The 19863-nt window shown below is 39.0% G+C and overlaps 2 protein-coding genes across 5 annotated transcripts in view; one reads left to right on the forward strand and one right to left on the reverse strand.

Annotated features, from left to right (window-relative positions):
- cmss1 (cms1 ribosomal small subunit homolog) overlaps positions 1-19493 on the reverse strand; it is a 34425-nt gene extending 14932 nt beyond the window's left edge. Inside the window, exons 1-2 of one of the 3 annotated variants that reach the window (XM_042002643.1) lie at positions 19379-19493; positions 18497-18571 (exon numbers count right to left, since the gene is read on the reverse strand). In XM_042002643.1, the coding sequence (XP_041858577.1) occupies positions 18497-18551 (55 nt within the window). In that variant the 5' untranslated portion in view covers positions 18552-18571; positions 19379-19493. Of the gene's footprint in view, positions 1-11815; positions 11847-18496; positions 18572-19378 lie in introns of those variants that run through there. The other 2 variants (XM_042002641.1, XM_042002644.1) reach the window with 2 other exon arrangements.
- On the forward strand, positions 1788-15182 carry LOC121650859 (filamin A-interacting protein 1-like). 2 transcript variants are annotated; one of them, XM_042002634.1, is made up of 5 exons: positions 1788-1940; positions 2028-2177; positions 2291-2461; positions 2816-2994; positions 12402-15182. In XM_042002634.1, exons 2-5 carry the CDS (start codon positions 2076-2078, stop codon positions 14914-14916), a joined length of 2967 nt encoding a protein of 988 aa, XP_041858568.1. In that variant the 5' UTR covers positions 1788-1940; positions 2028-2075; the 3' UTR covers positions 14917-15182. The 2 variants fall into 2 exon arrangements, 1 of the variants encoding a protein (XP_041858568.1); XR_006012347.1 differs by lacking the exons at positions 1788-1940; positions 2028-2177; positions 2291-2461; positions 2816-2994 and adding an exon at positions 11102-11218 and having other exon boundaries at positions 12402-12532.
- Positions 19494-19863: the final 370 nt, after the last annotated feature.

A 19863-nucleotide genomic window follows, 5' to 3' on the forward strand; every position in this document is an offset into this window, starting at 1 on the left:
GCCCATAGTCTTATATAATCTGCATTACTTATGAAAGTCACACAAAAACCACTTGTACTGCAACAAAAGAAAGTATGACCTTGTTTAACTGATCATTTCTTGTCCTCAGTGTTAAAATGCCACTTCAGATCTTTCCTCCTATGTAGAGTCGTACCCCTATTTTAGACTAAAGTGGTTCGATTGCTGATTCACAGCTGGTCCTAGTATCAGTTTTAGGCTGGTTCCAGCCTAGTTAAGAAGGAACTGATTTGGTTTTCTACAGTCAGAGATCCACTATTGAGCCAAATCATTTTGTACTTTGTTTCTTCTCAGAATGGCAAATATAGTAGGTGCATGTCGGAGTGAGGGCGGAGCATGTGATCAGAGCAGATAAGTTTAAAAGAAACGGCTTGTTTAGCGGCACAAATGTACAGTGATTGCTACAAGCTTCAGCAATGAATACCACAGCTTCTCTGGTTGCAGTCGAGTCGTGGTTAACCCCAAAGCTAGCTGCAGCTTTGGCCCAGGTCGAATCATCTCCCTTGTGTCTCCTGACCACGGTCTGGAGGTGGAAGCAGGAAAGGTTACAAAACTCTGTTTCTACCAGAGTTTGGACCTATAGTGGAAGTAACAGACCAGAGCAGCACATTTATGTAGATGATATGGATTACAGGTCCAGGAGACAGCTTATCATCATGAAAACAACAAAAATATCACATTGCTTGTGGAGAAAGTGACTATTCAATATGATGTCCAAATAATATCAATGTTTGAAGTCAACTTTACATTTTTTAGAAACGTAGCAGCAAACATGTTAAAAACTCAGCTATAATGGTGACTGTGAATGCAGCTCTACATGGTGCATTGGGTGATACATTAAACATCATTGAAATGTGGGCAACGATGAGTTATGTTATTCCACAACTGTTTTAACTTCACATCAAAAGAGTTCAGTTTTTTCCATTGAACATGGTTTCAAATTAAGTGGATTTAACACTGCCTCTTTATTTTTAAAAATGATGGTCACTTCACTCTGGTTAGGCTGGTTGACATCCATCACTTCCCCCTCAGCCCAACATAAGCAGCCCTTTGTTTATAGCTTAAAAAAGGCCTTCTTGCTTTGAGTAAAATGATTTGTGCTTTTCCCTTTTTAAAAAAAAAAAAAAAAAAAAAAAAGGCCTACTAACTAACTAAGTAACTAACTAACTTAGGCTATGTCCACATAGCACCGAAGCCGGTTCAGGTGTTAAAACGGTGGCAAAAACTAGGACAAAGGATTCAACATCCCCTCGATCCCGCTGTAGTACATACTACAGGCTGTGGGGGGCGCTAAAGAGTAACACTCCAAAGCTAGAGCAAAACAACGCATGCGCAGATACAGGCTCACTGCGTGTTGCAGGCAATTCACATCGGAAGCAGAGAAGAGAAGATAGCTGAGGATTCACTGCGAAGCAAAAGAGAAACATTTCTTTGGACTAATAAAAAAAGTTGAGCTTCTTCTTCAAAAGATGCTTGATTGCCAAGCATAAAAAACTAGAGGAAGGGTGGATTGGGAATCGGCTCGTGTTCACCACATTGACGTCATATCCTCGAGTTGTGCGGCTTCGCTGTACGCACAGTACCGCAGACGGTAGAGGACTCAAACCTATCCACTTTGGTACCTGGCTTCAGACATGGTCGGTTTTATGGAGGCTAATCCCTGGCTTCGTGGGGATGAAAGGGTGGTTTGCTAAAATACTTGAGCGGTTTTGCTGCAATCCGGCGTCGTGGGGACGGCCCCTAAATAAATAATCACAAGGCTCGCACTTTGTTTCGACCTAATGAAGGTGTTATATTTCACTAATGAGTTGACTGACTGACCAGCCCTCAACAGTGTACAAATGGTTTGCTCTGGCCCAGCGGAGTTAGTATCAGTGTAGCACCAGTTTTTCAGATCTTGTTCTCAGACTGGAACCACTTTGGTGGGAAACCCTCCTATGTGAAACCTTCACTGTTACAGCAAAACTGTGTCTTGGATTCATAATAAGCTTATCTTCCATTTTTTCTAGCCACCCCCCCCTTAATAATAATAAAAAAAATATATCACAAACCAAAAGATGCAAGGCAAGAGTGAGAACTGGACGGGCAAGTCCTCAAGAGAAGACCTGTCCTGCGATGACTTGTTGTTTCTCCTTAGCCTCCTGGAGGGAGAATTACAGGTAGGATGATTTACACACCTTCATCTTGTAATGGATGTGAAGTTCTATAAAAAAGCTGAGTATTGTAGTTACAATTACAGGTTCGTAACTGCAGCCTATGTTTCTCACACCAGGCCAGAGATGAGGTTCTAGCCATTTTGAAATCAGAAAAGACAGATTCAAGTCTACTGTGGGTTCACTATGGTCTCAGGGGAAAGGAGATGGTGCTCTGTGCCTTACAGAGAGACTCCCTCCTGGTCCAGCAAGACCACTTGCAGGATATGCATGAAAAATCTATGACTGAGGTAAGTACAGTCAACAGTAAGAAACTAGACACCAAAAAAATAAATGAGATGAATGTGATGCTGTCTGACAACAGAGCATCTTTTACTTTTTTAAAAATTTTTTGAAAAAAACTGATCATGACAAGTTCTATAGATTACATAATCAGTACATTGTAAGCTTACCAAATTATGCTTATCTTAATGAGAAACTGGTAAAATGTTATCCTTTAAAACTTGCATCAGGGTTTTCCTGTAAGAGATTCACTAGCTTTATTACTACAAAGCCATCCTCTTTTCCATTCACCCGAAGCAACCCAATGTACACTGACATTTCCCCTTCGCAGCCTCTCATTTTGTTTTCTCTTTGTCTCTCAGCTCAGTCACTTGGTTGAAGCCCAGAAATGCTGCTCCAAAAAAATGATGGAGCAGCTTAAGAAGGTGTCCTCCTCTCACCGTGAGGCCCTACACAGACTTGAAGTGCAAGAGAAGAGCCACAAGGCTTTCATCCGTAAGAGCAACTGCCTTGCCACGCTGCTGGAGCAGGACAGAGAGAGGTTTGTGCATCAAATCCTAGAGGTTTAAAGGAATGCCCAAGAAACACAACAATATTTTACAGCGCCCTGTAATGAAGTTGGGCTTGCAAAAATACCCATTCATGATTATCTGAATCGCTCTTGATGTAAAAGAGATGAGGATTTGCAGCTAGAGTAGGAGAGGCTAAGGGATTTAAGTATTTCACCACTCTGGAACAAGCCAAACCTGAGCTCTGTGATGTACACTTGCACAGGCTTAGATTTTTTTTCCAAGTCTATGTTTGTCTGTAAATCTCTTCATGGCTGAGTGAATGTGCAAAGGCAGTGATGGCTGCGGCCTCTCTTCAAGACAGCGTATGTGACCTAAAGACAAACCTTAAGAGTTACTCCACTCAGACACAGTCCATAACAGTCTGGACTTGGTTATACTTTGTGGCCAGCCTGGCACTGTTCACTCTCCCTTGTAAACACATAAACATACACTCACTTGAAATTACATGTACAGCGAGTCTAAACTGGCACGTTCCTGCCCGATTCAACAATACCACACAGTGCAGGGTGAAGCCTTCTTCTAATCTAAGTAAATGGACTGAGGGTTTGCTGGTGGGTAGAAATGATTCCATTCCTAAGTAGAGAGCACATTTAGATGTGGGTTTAAAATATAGTTAGAGCTAACATTAAAGTGGTCACTCATCTTTATATTCAATTTTAGGCCAGCAACAGGGTTGTTTTGTTGAAGTCCCTGGTTGTTTCGGCTCATGTATCACTAGAGTCCGCTCTGTAATCTAGGCATGTAGAGACTGGACTTCTACTGGGCTTGCAGCCTTGGATGGAGACTAGTTGTCTGCAACACTGAAGAAAAAAAGAATAAAATTAAAAAATTGATCTACCACAGCCACACATGCAATTAAAGACCAAAAATACCCAAGCCAGTGATGTGATTAGGTTTACAAGAATGCTGTCTATTCAAATACAATTTAGAGACCTTAGACATGCACAAATAAAGACTATGTGGTTCATCTCACCATAATGATGATTAATATATGAGTAGACAGCATGTCTGTGGTGTTGTGTGAACCCTGTGTGGATCATGAATTCCTGGAAACCAGTTTTTCTCTTCCTTGATTGTCCTGTTTTATGTGTTCTGGAAAACAACATATTTTCTTTTTCTAGTTTTATATAATCTAAAGCATCAGTCTATCAATGCAGACATTAGCCTGGTTTTTATACATTAGCAGAACAAATCTAAAGTGATCCTATGAAAAGTCACAAACAAAAAAAAAAGTAAAGTTGATAAACAATTCTGCATAGTTTATTGGTAGGAGCTGTTACAACCAGGTAGTGGTTGGAAGCCAGAGTGAGAACTCGAACAACTAAAAAACCAACAGGGGGACAAAACATGGCAAACAAAACTACAGCAGACATCCAGGACACAATCACTGGGAATATCTGGGATAATGTATCTGGGAAAACACTGGTCATTTAAGAGTCCGTTTGCTGGCTCAGACTGACAACAGCTGCTAAGCCACATCATCACAACAACCACATCATCTGCCAGGTCAGATGCAGTTTGTACCACTGTTTCCACTCTTTCTAATGCACATCAAGTCTTCCTGAAAAAGATAAAAAAATAAAAATAAAACATTTCAACCGAGCGTTTGGACATTTGTCTTTAGCAAAGATTCTTTCCCTCATTCAACTTTTTTTCTACATTCAAATTAAAAACAGTAATCAATATCTAGCTGGTTGGACAGCTCAGTGGCAGATTTGAACAGAGGACATCAGTAGATGGGGTTTGATTAGTTTTCTAAACATCCTGTTATCATGACCTGAAACCATTTTTAGGCTTGTTGATCAGCGGAAATATTCTGTAGCTGTTCTGACAACTGAATGTTTCATCATGCATCTTTTCTATTTTATAAAATTACTTTCTGGTAACTGCATCTCAGTTCTTAAAGGGAACTCTTGGAGGAATAATAGACGTTTAATAAAAATTTGCTTTGGTCGAAAAAAAAAAAAAAGTGATTTAAAATAATTTGTTTAGTTTTTGTAAATTTTACATAATTAATCTCATTCATACGTTGTTGTTTACGCTGCGTACTGATGGTTGCTGTGGTCTCTGTTTCGGATAGCAGTACATGAGCTGAATGTTTTCTGTTGAGTCTTTTTAAATTTAAACAGTGCCAACCATGGACAGGGATGTCATATCTGTCACCTACATGTTCAAGAATGCTTCATTTAGGATATTTGCTTGCTAAGGTGTACATGTTGTTTGCTTGGTAACAAAGTCATCCATTGAAGAGGAACGCGTTTTCTTTTAACGCTGTAACGTAGCGTTAAAAAAAACAAAACATTAGAATCATCACATTTCCTACTGAAACATGAAACTGTTGTTATAACCTTACAGCAAACACAGTTGCCGACTATGATGATTACGTCGACTATCCTTGTAAAATGTAGTCATGAAAGAAAGACAATCTGAACAGTTCTCACTATTTTCTAATATATTACAAACTAAATGATCAATCAGATTTTACATGAAATGTTTTGCATAATTTTGGGCAAAAAACTATCATTGCTACTTCACTGGATAATCCTCTTTGTACATACACAATCAATATTCACAAAGATTTTTCTATACGTAAATTCCTGGTGTAAATGGAGTAAGTTATCTTTTTTGAGCTTGGTTTAAATATCTTACAAAGGTTCTCTGCATCTTCCAGATTTCCTTGAACTATCTCTGTCGTCTCAATTTTTTTCCAAAGCACATGCTTTGAGCCAAAAGAAGCACTCTGTCTAGTTTAAGAATCACCACTCCTCCTCCGTTCATTTCATGTGTGCAGCAGATGACCTAGCTGTGAATTACACAGTACATTCCACTCACAGCCAATGATCACTTATTCTATAGTGCCCCTATTGCATGTCAAAGGGTGATTACATCTGTACATCACAATGCTAATGCGGCAATGTGACTGCTCCAACCTCAGCTATCAGAACATAATCTAAGCCAATGTGTGCTTTATGTTATTAGTCCATAAACCCACACCATCTCAAAAGTAACCACACACACATGTTCAACACTCAAAAGACATCCATGCTCTCATCTGTCCATATAAGTTCTGAATCACAGGCTCCTGAGAGACTTTATTCAATACTCACAAAGTATTTCTAAATCCATCATGTTGTCATTTCCCAAATGATGTGGCCGTCCCTTCAATACATCATCGGTAAGGGTTACAGATTCTAGGAAACAAACGCATACTATCGAGAGAAAAACAGAATCCTTCCCACAGTAGTATTTTACAAAATGTTAACCCAAAATGTCGCTAGCCATAAAAATAACTCGCACGCAAATGTGATCAAGCAAAGTTAACACAATTTCTCAAAGTCAATATATCAAAGAAGAGTTGAGAAATTTCAGTCTGGATCTAATTAGTCAACCTCATGGCAGAGACACTGACATTGGCATTTTTAAAAACACAATGAAAGCATGACAGCTGACTAAGAAAGCTCTTGCTTGGAGGAAACAAATTCCTCCGGACACAGTAAACTTAACTGTGCCTGTACATCTGTTCTGTCCATTTCTCACTAAAACACATTCAACATTTTACTGCTCAGCCAGTAAATGTGTCCATATTTTACCATAGGGGTCTGGCAGAGCATCAATTCCGAGCAGAGCTGCTGCAAGCTGTAGAGTTTATTTATCAGCTATAGCGACCATATGAGGTCAGTTTACTCATACCTTCACTTTTATTAAACATGCTGATAAATGAGGAAAAGAAAGCCAAGGCACAATACCTGCACAGCTGCTTTTCTTTTTGTTTCTGCAATGTGCTATTTCTATGATCCTTATGCAGCACTGCCAGGAAAACCTGGATAATCTGTTAAAAACAGCAACTAAAAAAAAAATCATTAAGATTTCAAACCATCAAGGCCGGGAGTGCCCAAGTCCAACCCTCCAGCGCTACTATCCTGCAAGTTTTAGATGCATCCCTTCTCCAACACACCTTAATCAAATGGCTGAATTCCCTCATGCACATGTCATTCAGCTCGGCAGAGGCCTGGTAACAAGACATTCATTTGATTCAGGTGTGTTCCAGGATAGTAGCTCTTGAGGACTGGACCTGATCTACATGAAAACTCAAGCTACAACAAAAGGGGCAAAGAGCTTCACTTACAGATATTAAAACCTCAAAATCAGTTAAGGGTATTACTTTTTTAAAAAAAAGAGTTTTGGCAGTCTTATGATGGTCATAATTAAGGCCAACTTTTGTAGATGGCAGCTCCTCCCACAAGGGAGATGTGACCACATAAGCTCTTGTCTGGGATTTGGATAGTGGACAAAAGGGTGCAAGGAATGAGAAGGAATTCTCTCTCACAATTCACAGCAGGAGAGATTTCACAAGAACTCGCCATCTTTCACTGGAGAAGAATCTCAAGAGACACGGCAGAAACAGCTTAATCTAGTTGCCTTACCAATCTCTGAGCTTCTCGCCACTGAAATATAGCCGATAATTATTTTTCAAGAGCTGTAGTATCTCTACCAAATTAAATCCTTGTATCTCCCACGATTCCTCATGTAATGACAATACTTTGGTAGGCCGCTCAGGTATGCCGCTAAGTATGTTTGGCAACATAAACATTACATCGGTCATTCCTTTCTTGAAGTCGCATTGTCTAACTTTCTGTAACTTTTCCAAAGGGCATTGTGGGTAAACACAATGAGAACCAACGTGTATGTCTGAGGATAGGTTGCTCTGGCCCTGAAAAATGTCTCACGGTCTGACATGGAAGCATGTGATAAAATTTCTGATAAAAATATGTTCAGCCAAAGAGCGCTAGGATGTGATGCGTGCTAGCTGAGATACACTGCCGCCAACTAAATCAAGCAACATTTCATAATACAACTGAAAAAACGAAGGCAATAAATTTAATATATCAAATATCAATTAATATATTTTGTGGGTTAAGGTTAAGCCACCCATGTAGCTTCATAATGATTATGTATGTCATGTGGCATACTACGCTCGTCACACCAGATGCATGCACTGTTAATTGGTGCATTGCAGCCAATCTCTTCTGGAGGCTCTTCCTCGACCAGCTTTGTTCCATGGCAATAACTCAGATTTTATTATGTTTCTGGGGAAGATTTTTCAGCCCCAAAAGCAGATTTCTTTTGAGGCACTATTTTTGAGATTATCCAGAACCTTTGCGGTGATGTGGAGAGCTCTAAGGTTTTGAGTGGTTGAGTATTCTCTGAGCCTCAGATCTGCCTTTCTGTCTCAGTCTTCTCATATCTCCAACATAGATTGTAAAATCTGTTCACTTTAACTTGTAGTGCAGAAATGGGCATTATGTCTTGTAAACAAAAAATTGAAACTTCACAACAAATGTCTGCTTGTCTCAGATGTGAAGACACAACACACCGTGTCCAGGATGTTTTACGATCTGAGTGCTTTTCCACTTCAGCCACTAAAAAAGTTGATGCTAAAGTCAGTTTTAGAACTGATTCCCTCTCCTCATCCTGACCATGACAGAAACAGCTTTATCAAGTTAAAAACCAGTTTACAATTAATAAATGTATTTAGGACACATGGCTCATCAATGCAACTCTAATAGTCAATAATCAAGATAGTTTCATATAATCACTAATAATCCAATATGGCTGGAACAGATCTTTATAGCATGTTTGCTCAATACTTAATTAACCGTGTTTGCTCTGATCTATTTTATTTATTTGTTTATTTTTACTTTTTCTACGGCTGCATGCAGCTATCACAAAACTCTGTCATAGCTCATTTTTTAGCCTGGCCTAACTTTTTTCAAAGCTCTTTGAAATATATCGTTGTTTGTTGTTAACTTATTTACTCCACAACGCAGCCCAGAAAATGAGTCATGATAAATGCAGACTGATGAGTCGGCAGATAATGTTTAAATTCTCACTGTGTGCTGTGGTGGCGACACGTTTCAATGAAACTGAAAGATCCTTCTGCAAGATACCTGCATTAATCCGGTTCTCATTAGGGCTATTAACAATATTAGTTGGAGAAGAAAGAATATTGACGTAATCATTAAAAACCAAAAGCAAATTAGAGAAGAAATCTTATTAGCACCAATCTGTTTGTGAAACAAGCAGCCAAAGTTAGCCTGAATCAATTAAGGGACTAAATAAAATGTCAACCACTCTCAGACTAACAATCATCAACATCACTAACTTATATAACTGACATGCTACACATCAAGGCAGCTTGTGATAGACGTTTGTGTTGGATGCTGAGCTCTTACAGAAACTGTTGCGTTCTGTATAATAGAAATGTCACAATTACTTGACTTCACAATTAATTGTGGTATTAAATGGCAAAATTATTTAATCATAAAAAATCCTCAATATCATCACTTTACATATAAGATCATGTCTGAAACCATAACGGCAGATCAACCCAATTTGTGCATGGAACGAAAACAAATTTATTTGACATATCAAATGGGTCATCCTGTGGCCATCCTCTAAATGTAAGGCTGGAAAATTGTCAGAATCTTCTTGAATAAGGATTATAAAGATTATTTTGGTGGATTCAGTTCATTACAGGGGCAAGGCAGCTACAAGCCCAAAATCAGCTTCTCTGGCAGACATAATGACAAATTCAGATTTTTTTAATGACATAATAACCTTGTTGTTTATTAATTGATGCAAAAGTCAATAATAAAAATGCATTTATTCCACAGAATAGTCTCTTTGCACTAACGCATTACTTTTGAAAGCCTTAATTAAAACTGAAAGACCTATAAGGACTGTTAATATGATTTTACACATTTAAAGGGAAATTAATTAATGCAGAAAGATTATTTCTTTCACAATGATCATACCAAGAAAATTTGTCATTTTGACATCCCTACTGTATAAGCATTTTTATGTTTTTGATTCAAATTGTGACTGATTCATTGCTGCTGTGTATGACACCTGTGAATTATAGCAAGTCATAAGATCGTTCACAGCGTTTAGTAGCAGTTGCAACACTTCAAACTTGGTGTGAAAAGTTCTGTAAACCTCAATGTCAAAAAGTGCCGTTAATGGCAACACGACAGGGAAAATATGGGGCTTCCTGCATTTGCCCAACGAAAAGAAACACAAGAGGTTTATTTCCCAGTGAAAGCTAGAACTAGGAACCGTATGGCAATAAGTAATCCCAGAGGGGAACATGACCAAACCTATATTTATGTTCTTCTCCAACTACAGCTTCGGTATTCTCCTCTAACGAGCCAAAATATTAGGACTCCATTATCATTTCTGGGATTCTTGTCAGGACATAAAAGACTGATTGAGGGAGTAATTGAAGTATAATTATTCCTCCCTTTTCCACTGAGCACACAGATTTCACTCAAGAAATACCACACAAAGATCCTTTTGTCCAACAAATGAACAGATTAAAAACTAAAACAACAGATGACAGCGAGATTTTTTTAAAACTTGTAGGAGCAAAAGCAAACATGAAATGTCAAGACTAAAAGCAAAAGTAAAGGGAATTAAAAAAAAAAAAAAAAAAAAAAGGTTAGATGGGAGAGAGTGCAAAAAAAAAAAAAAAAAAAAATACATATGGATGTAATTGATGGCGAATGAACTGATGATGTCATCTCCCAGTCAGGTTATCAAGCCCAAGGCAAAGCAGCTACAATTCACGAAACATGTTTCACTTCTCCAGACATATGAGAGCACCGTGCAAACACACAACATAACACAGTTCACATGCTTCTCCTGGAGCAGCAACTTCTAGGACATGCCAAGTCAAGTATGGTGCTTATGTAGCATGATTAACATGTTTGCTCAGACTAATCGGCAAACAGACAGCGTTATCCTATTGAGTTTGACTTCTGATTGAAGATTTTAATTGCGTGTACACACACACACAAACAAAATCTGTCCTTCCCATTAGCCTCTTTGGCATGGCTACACAATGACCTCATCTGCAATGGGCTAAAGTCCAGAAAAAACACACATGCACACACACACACACACACTCACAGCAACAGAGCCTGTAGAGTCCCATATAAGGATTTACTGATGATGTAATGGGCGCCACTGACTGCGAGTGAGACTCACTGTGCAGAGCACTTCTCATAATGTTTGGTTTTCCGGATGGAATGTCCACATCACTGGGATCTCAGTGAAAGAAGGGGTGAACGAGTAGAGACAATATATCCTCTGGGGACTTTTAAAAACAGGACAGAGGCCAGCTGAACTGCACAGGTAGGAAAAACTTCTGCTCAACACTGAAAACATGCAAACTTCTGCTTGGAGTCATTTGTCATTTAAAAAACAGCTTTAACTGCAAGGTGAGCCTACATGTGCGACTGACTAGTAACCGACTGCAAAGAGAAGACCAAGAAATTGTTCTAGAAAACCCAAACCTGCACCAAATAATCAACAAAAAAAAGGCATTCAAGCTGTGTGTTTAAAAATTAGAATATTAATTAGATTTTTTTAAGCTATTACAAGGAATTGTATACTCACAAGCTAAATTAAAACCACACAAAACTCATAGTGGGGATTATGCTGTGTAGGATGCCATTTCAAATACTTAAACTTTTTTTTTTTGCGCAGCAGTTTACAGTCTATAACATAAAATATTGCTAATTTAACCACCTACTCAAATCACAGCTGTACAAGATGTGAAACACACACTAGCAAAAGTATTGTTATATTTAGCTTGTTTAAAATATTAAAAGTTAAACGTAACTTTCTAAAGGCTATTTGTCAAAGGGTGAAAACACTGCTTTAAACATAGGAAAACATGTACAACTAATAGCAGTACTCTGTATTTAGTAGTAAAGTGTCCAAACTTACCGATTCTAATCAGCATACATGCACTGGTGAGGGTTTACAGTGAATACAATTTTTTGGTTTGCATCCAGGGAAAAGTTGAGCAGCAACACTTGGTAACAGTAGCCAGTCTGTAATTACTTTGAGAACAGGGGGAATTCCTGCATTTCCGAGCTGGAAATTTGGTAGCGTTTGAGGTGCACAGAGGGAGGGTGACTGGGTGCAGGGTTGGGGGTATTCAAGGAGAGAATAACTTCTTAATTAACCAACACTCCCTGCCAAGGGACCATCTGCCATGCTGGTCTAAACATCTTATAGACTGCGTGCTGCCTAAAGAGAAAATTTGTTCAACAGCACAGAAATACACAGATTCTATGTAGCATAAATTTTATTTGCCAAAAAGATGTACTAAAGAATAAAATGAGCTCAAGCTTCAGTAAAACTTTTATCAGGCAACTAAATGCCACGTAAGTTCCTCTGAGAGGTAAAATGTTTACACTGGAACTAAAAAAAAAAAAACACCCAGGAAAAAAATGTGTTAAAACAGTTAAGAACCCTCTGAAACCTGAGCAAATTAGTCTGACACAAGTTTGTTTTTTTCCCCCAACAGACTCAAGCTACTGTTGATAAAGGAGAGAGAATACCACAAAATAAAGGAGGAGAAAAATGAAAGAGAATTATCCATTCTAAAAGAGGAGCTGGCCAAGCTGAAGGCGTTTGCACTTCTGGTTATAAAGGAGCAACAATCTCTGAGCAAGCTGGTGGAAGAACAGAAGCGTGATATCAAAGATCTGATCATCATCACTGACATTATTGAGCAGGGAGTCTGTGCTGCTAAACCCAGTGTAAAAGTGGAGGAGGAGCTCAAATCCCCACATCCACACAGCTGCCTAAAGCAGAGCACCATGACAGCCCCAAGCCTGCTGACAGAGGTTGAGTTACTGAGAAGAAGGGTGGTGGAAATGGAGGGGAAGGACGAAGAGCTGATACGCATGGCGGAGCAATGTCGAGACTTGGACCAGAGACTAGTAAAGGAGACCAGCCACTGCCGTAATCTGAAGGTTGAGGTGGATAAGCTCAATGGCAGAATCAGTGAACTGGACAGGATAGAGGAGGCTTTAATCCAAAGCAAACAGGACTGTAGTATTATAAGGAGCAGATTGGAGCAAGAGAAAGAAGTTGGCAAGATGTTGTCTGGTGAACTTGATACCCTTAGACTTAGGGTGAGAGAGCTTGAGGCTGTGGAGGCCCAACTGGAAAAGAGTGAAATGGTTGTCAGACAGGACTTGGCCAAACTAAGGTCACTGACTGTAGCTTTGGTTGACGACAGAAAGAGTATGGCCGAGAGGCTTCGACAAGCAGAAGAAAATATCAATAGAAAGGAGAGCAAAAGAAATGAGCAAGGTAATTTGGCAACAATGACAGAGAGACTAAGAGAGGAGAAGCAGCTGGCTTTAAAATCTATGGCAGATTTGGAAGAGAAGATTAAGGGTATAGCAAAAGAAAAGGATGAGCTTCAAGACAGACTAAAAACAGAGGAGAACAGGAATAGAGAACTACAGAGTAAAATAGTTATAATGAAGAGAAAGTTGCATGTCTTTGACAACAGGAAAGAAAAAGAAGAGAAATACACATACAGCTCTACCTACCAGAGCCAAACAGAGGACAACAAGGTTAAAGAACTGATCCAACAACTAGATAAGCTTCAAAACAGACTCAAGGACAATGAAATGCTGGAGGGAGAACTGATAAAAGTAAAGGATGATTTTGAGTCTCTGGAAAGGAGGCTGAAGGATGAGCAGAGAAGGTCACAAGCTTTAAGAGAGGAGCTAGACGTGGCAATGAAGGAGCTTTCCAGGTACAAGCAGACAGAGAAACAAGAAGTAAACCAGGAGCATCTTCTGCTTTGCTGTCTTCAGAAAGAGCAGGTTAAATCCAGACTCCTAACCAGAGAAGTAGACACCCTAAAGGAGAAACTCCAGAAGCTGATGGGGGCAGAGGAATCTATCTGCAGGGTGCAGATGGATCAATCCACACTGCAGAGAAAATTGACCCAGCAGGAAGCTAAGAAAAGGGAGCTGGCCAGAGAGATGGAGGAACTGACAAATGAACTTGATGGGTATAGAAAAATCAAGAATTTGACACCTGGTGCCAATATATCCTATTCAGACCATCACCAGACCAAAGAAGTACAAACTGAACCTGCAGAGAGCATTCTCCCTGACAACAGCAGAAGCAGCAGGAGGCTAAATAAAGAAAATGTTAACAAGGAATCAAATGAGAATACAGCGAGCACAAAAAGAAGAAGCAGCTCACTTGTCAACAGCCTTAACAGCTTGAACAATGCAAATAACATATGCCAGGCCAACAGCCATTCAGAAACAGATAAACACCCAAGTGTAAATGGAGAAGTGATGATGCTAACACACACACCCGGGCAGCCTTTGCACATCAAAGTAACACCATATCATTTACTCAACACAGCAACACTTGAGATTAGCAGCCCCTCTGGAGACACAACCACATCTTACACCAGCACAGCTGTCATCCCAACAAGTGGAGCTTCACCAAAGCAGAGGATCACTATCATCCAGAACTCAGGTCCACCTGCAGTTAATTCTAAAACCCACTCTTTAAGGCCCGACCGCACCATCTCGCCACTAAACGGAACGCCCACCTCTCAAATACTGAGTCCAAATTCATCACGTTGCGTTACGCCTGACAATAACAACTCGCCCATTCAAATTGTCACAGTAAGGACCTGTACTCCTGAGCCAACAGAGGTTACAAATCAGGCTATCTTCTGCAAGACTCCAGAGCAGCCAAACAGCTGGCAACATCAGAAGGTCAACAGCAATGACACAAGTCCCAGCATCATCACAACAGAAGATAGTAAGATCCATATCCATCTGGGGAGCCCATTTATCCAGCCTCTGAATGGTATGACCCACAGCACCCCACAACCTGTTGGGCCATTCTATCTTCGGCATGAACAAAAGACTCATGTAGTCACTAATGGCTGTCAAGTAAAAGGTGTTGGAAAGATTATGAGTAGTATTACCATATCTCCTGCTAATGCTTCAGCGTCCCACTCAAACATTTCAGCAAGTGGTCTTTGTGATTAACCCGCTTTATTCATAAAACCTTGGTTTAGGCAAAAAATTGCAGGATTTTAAGAGTTTAAATGAGAAAGTGTCTGTCTTATTCCAAAACTGGACAACTTGACCCAACACACCTTACCTAAGAAAGCCCAGAGTCTGGAATAACATATCGCAAAAGCCTCTGTAAAGCCTACTTACTTTAAAGACACTTTATGTGTAACATTTAAGCGAGACATCACTGCAACTAAAAATTGATATATTTTAAATACTTTTCTCCTGTTCAATAAAAGTTTTTTTGGAATGTATTTATCTTGAGTACTTTGTTTTGTTGTTTTAAAGAGAGATATGTTGGGGTGCTAACCTTTTTAAAAGCAAAACATCATCAGTAAAATCAATGCTGAGAAGAAAAAGTTTATTTGTTGAGATGCTTTCAATGTTAGGAAGAAGTTCTTTTGAGCAAAACCTATTCTGGTATTATCTGAGTCTAACTAATGGGAAAGTGACAAGTGATGAAAAATGTAATAATTTTCTCAGCTTTTTTCACACATCTGTCGACCAATTTCCTCTACATTACTTCATCTGATTTGAGAAAATAATCCCAAGGTTTGTGCTCGTCATCTCCCTCAAATTTATAGATGATGAAAGACAATTTTCTTGAGGCATATTTTGCAGCAGTAACAATCATGAAATGGCACTGATTTGCTTAGATTTTCAACATTCCCTATTTTTTAATCAGACTGAGTTGCCGGTAAAATGCAGGTGAAAGATGAAAATATCATGAGCTAAAACTGTGTATTATCAGAGTGTCCATTGTATAAACATTCAAATACAATAATGATATTTCTATTTAACTTTCTATTTGGAGAGTGTTTAAATGCGTAATTTAACTGCATCATTAAAGGTGAAATACGCTATACTGTCTCAGCTTCCAAATAAAATTAGTAACTTGAAAACAAATTAACAACACATGAAAAAGAGGGTAACTTCTCCAAGATCAATATAATTAAATATCTGTATCTAAGTCTGCCGATTCCCATTTAGATATCTAGATGAGACTATGAGCAACTCTGAAACCATAAAGACAGCCTTGATGGCTTTAAGGGAATACAACAAACATTAATCTTTTTTAGCCAAGTGCACCATTTGTACAGTCTAGTGGTGTGGCAAAACTAGACAGTCATTAAGTGGTTGTTAAGCAGCTAAAATGAATCTATAATGAATGAGATCTAGTCTAAGCTGTGTCATCTAAATAAGAAACCACCTGATATCAATGGATTCCATCACATCTCCTGAGAAGGTGTCAGAGAGCCAACAAAGCAGGTACATGATAACAAATATGGAGAAACATTAACTACCTTGGCATCAACGTTTGGAGAGATGGGATGAGGCATATGTTTAAGGTTTAGGGGAGCAGAATGTAGCTTGACAGGGGCTCTCACGAGAATCTTTGTTATCTGCATGAACATTTGGCCACAACACACATCACCATAAGTCATACTCCCTCTTGCAAATCTTTGCTTCATTCTTTAAGACTTCAAAGTCAATCTCAAAGCCCATCTAACAGACTTCAACCCTTCTTTTCTGCCTTGTCAATTTTCTGCCAGACTCATAGCCTTTTCTGCCAAGCAGTTCTGTGATCTAAATGCGAGTAACGATGGGATGTCAGTCAGGGTAATGGGGCCAACCCACAAAAAGAAACAGTTGCACACATCTCTGGATACAAGCAATCACATAGAGGTTTGAGTCTAAAATTTATCAAGCAGGTACATTTATTATACATGTATTTTCCTTTTCCAAGAGGAACTAACATATTAGCAGTGAAGATGCATGTGATCATAGCTCATTACACTGTGGTGCAATGAGCCATGAAGTGTGGTATACCTCTAAGGAGAGAACCCACATATCTCTCTGTCAATGTGCTTTGCAAGAAGTAAAGAAATCTAGAAAGTATAAAGATATCCTCCTAACTAGGGATGGGTCCAGTTCCAGTTTTGAGGTATACTTTAAAAATTCATGGTTCCAAAACACCTTGAGTTTTCAAATATACCATACCATTCCTTTTTCTTCTTCTTCTCTCCTTTCTTTTTATGACGCATCAAAGACAGACAGTGCAGGAATCCCTCTGGTTGTGTGCAGTACAGTAATGCCCCCCCTCCCCCTCCAGGCTATGGCCTGGAAGAGGAAGATAATCTGACATGCAAGACGATGCTGGAAGAGTGACTGCCAGTAGGGGCAATACTTTAAATATGATTTATCATCTATGGGAACACCAATCACCATGCTTCACCAAATTCAAGTCAAGGTATCTTTGACATTTTGCAACCGGCTAGCGCATGTGAGCACTGGTATACATACATGCTCAGTAATGTTTCAAATATTCTACATGTTGCTTAAAAGTTAAATAGTTTTGTTCAGATGGCTTCCTGAAGGGTGAGCTAAGACTAACTTTTTTTTTTTTTTTTTTACTTTTTTTAAACAGTGGTTTGAGATATACACCATGTAACTAATGCCTCAGACAATTATAAGGATTAGGCCCATGTCACACAGTCTATATAGCCACACCTGTTACAACCTGGACTCTTCTACTCATCGCAGACCTTGTTGCTACAAACATGTTCTGCATCTGCCAGAGTGTAAAAAAGTGACTATTGTAGAAATAATGTTAAGATCTTCTTATAAAGCACTTGTTTGCTTACATTACACGTGTATTCATGTGTCTATTGATAAAGAGCAGTATAACTAAGAATTTTAAACCTTGAGACAATTCTCCATGAAGATATATTTATGATTTTAACTAATATGATTATCTGACAATAACTGTAAAAAACACTGCAACAAACTGTATTATTTTCACCAGAGGGCGACTATCCCTCTTCTATCCCTTCTCTCTAATTCTTTACTTGTGCTGTGAAAACTGGAGGCAGAAATTGTGAGTGTATATGTGCTTCAAGCAACTAAACGTTTTGTTTAATGGCTCTTTAAGTAAGACGTCATTCAATTTGTTGGCCCTACTGCAGCACTTTGCTGTCCATCACAACCAGGTCAATAATCTGTAAATGGCAAAACTGCCCTCTGTTGGTTTGCAGCGTGCATGAAGTGACCTATGAAGTAGTCACAGGAAACTTCTTCTGCTTATATAATGAAGTTTAACCCGGCCATAGCTTCATGGATGCACAAAATACTGCAAGGAATACATTCAACTCTCAAGTCCCTGGGAAGATAAAAGACACAACCGACGAATATAGCTGCTTAAACCTTGGTTGAGCCTTTTCTGTGACGAGTCATACACGCAAATGCACACGTGTTTACACGCACTCTACTTTTAACAACTCGTGCTGTCAAGGCTTACTATATCTGCCCAGCAAAAACCCATTATCAGCTTCAGGAAATGCAGTGCGTGTTCTACACACGTTGCTAAAGCCACAGAACAAGTTACAAGCGCTGACACTGTAACTAAAGTTAGCAACTCAATGATTGTTGTTTGCTAGCTGTCTAGCATTAGCCTCTGGATAGCAAATTTCTCGTGACAGGGTTAGCTTATCAAGATACTGAAACCCCGATTAGACACACTACAAAATAAACATGTAAGAGTGAAGTAAAATACCTGAATTACTCCCCTGTTTCCACCACTCGTCACCCAAGTCGTCTCCCATGTTCATGAACTAATAATCTGCTCAAACTAGAGATGTGACGTTCATGAACGAATCGATTCTTTTGAACGGCTCTGGTAAATGACCGATGAGAATCGAGTCACAGTAGTGAGCCGTTCGTTTGAGATCCGTTCATTTTTATATACAAATTGCCCACGCAATGTGACATGGAAGTCTGATTTCCGACATGCTCAATTCACCTGAATGCATCGCAGAGCAGCTCTAGGGTGGAGCTAAAGGTAATGCGGGAACAACGAAGTAAACACTACGGTACAAAAGGGGATTAATTAATGAGCATTGCCGAACTCGGGGGGAAAAAAGAAAACAAAAAAACAAAACAAAACAAAAAAAACTCTCCAATAAGATGCGCAAACGGAGCAGCATTTGGATGCACTTTTCTGTTGAAAGCCAAGGTAAGGCAAAGTGCAATATTTGCCAGAAAAGCCTATCTTTCAAGTCAGTCAATTTTGCGTGGAAGCTAATTGTAGCCAGCTCAGTTTTATTTGTGCCACAAAGTCTTGTTAAGTATGGGGATATGGGGCTACGGTAACCATGGAAACACAAGCCAACTTAAATATAATAACCAATATTTCAAGATAATTCCCACCAACAGAGTCTATATTAGTGGGGTGTGCCAGTTTTAATTTAAATTTTACCATATAATCACTACCACTGATTATTCCCTTTATAAATATGAGTTACCCTGCAATCTTTAAAAGAAAAAAAAAAACAAAACAAAAATGAACGAGCCAGTCTTTTGAATGGCTCTTTGGAAGGAACGGATCCTCAAGATCCGGCTCCCTTCAAAGAGCCATAAATCCCATCTCTAGCTCAAACCAAACAGACCGCTAACAGAGCGTGTCAGGGGTGTGTTCAAATACAGCTAGTTTAAAACTTAGTATTTCGGATTTTAAACCTCAAACATATGTCAAAGCCTACTTATCATAATGCAAACGTTAGTTATACTTAGAAATACATGGGCGTTTTAATGCTTATATTTAAAAGGAATAAATAATTTAGACAAAGTTAATCGCAACTTTACGACGTTGGGACCGTAAATGCAACACATGTTTGCCGTAAATTTGAGAACTTCGACGTCATAGTATTAAGGAGCGGGGGTCTGCATCACATTATGCAATTACAAATTGGCTAAGTAAACAAAAATAAATGAATAAATAAACTTAATCTCTGAAACAATATAACTGGTATAGAATGGTAAAGATAAAAACAAACTGCAAAAAAAAAAACAAAAAAACAAAAAAAAAAACTGCAAAATCTCCACAGAAGCAAGATGCTTATTGCAGTTTTACACTATTAAGAC

This window comes from Melanotaenia boesemani, chromosome 12, assembly GCF_017639745.1.
Source record: "Melanotaenia boesemani isolate fMelBoe1 chromosome 12, fMelBoe1.pri, whole genome shotgun sequence".
Classification (NCBI taxonomy): domain Eukaryota; kingdom Metazoa; phylum Chordata; class Actinopteri; order Atheriniformes; family Melanotaeniidae; genus Melanotaenia; species Melanotaenia boesemani.

What these genes read in the sequence shown, in the direction of transcription:
- LOC121650859 (XM_042002634.1), top strand. Translation starts at nt 2,076, where the DNA reads ATGCAAGGCAAGAGTGAGAACTGGACGGGCAAGTCCTCAAGAGAAGAC. An exon ending in TCCTGGAGGGAGAATTACAG is followed by an intron (nt 2,178 to 2,290) that starts GTAGGATGATTT and finishes TTCTCACACCAG; the next exon opens with GCCAGAGATGAGGTTCTAGC. An exon ending in CTGGAGCAGGACAGAGAGAG is followed by an intron (nt 2,995 to 12,401) that starts GTTTGTGCATCA and finishes TTCCCCCAACAG; the next exon opens with ACTCAAGCTACTGTTGATAA.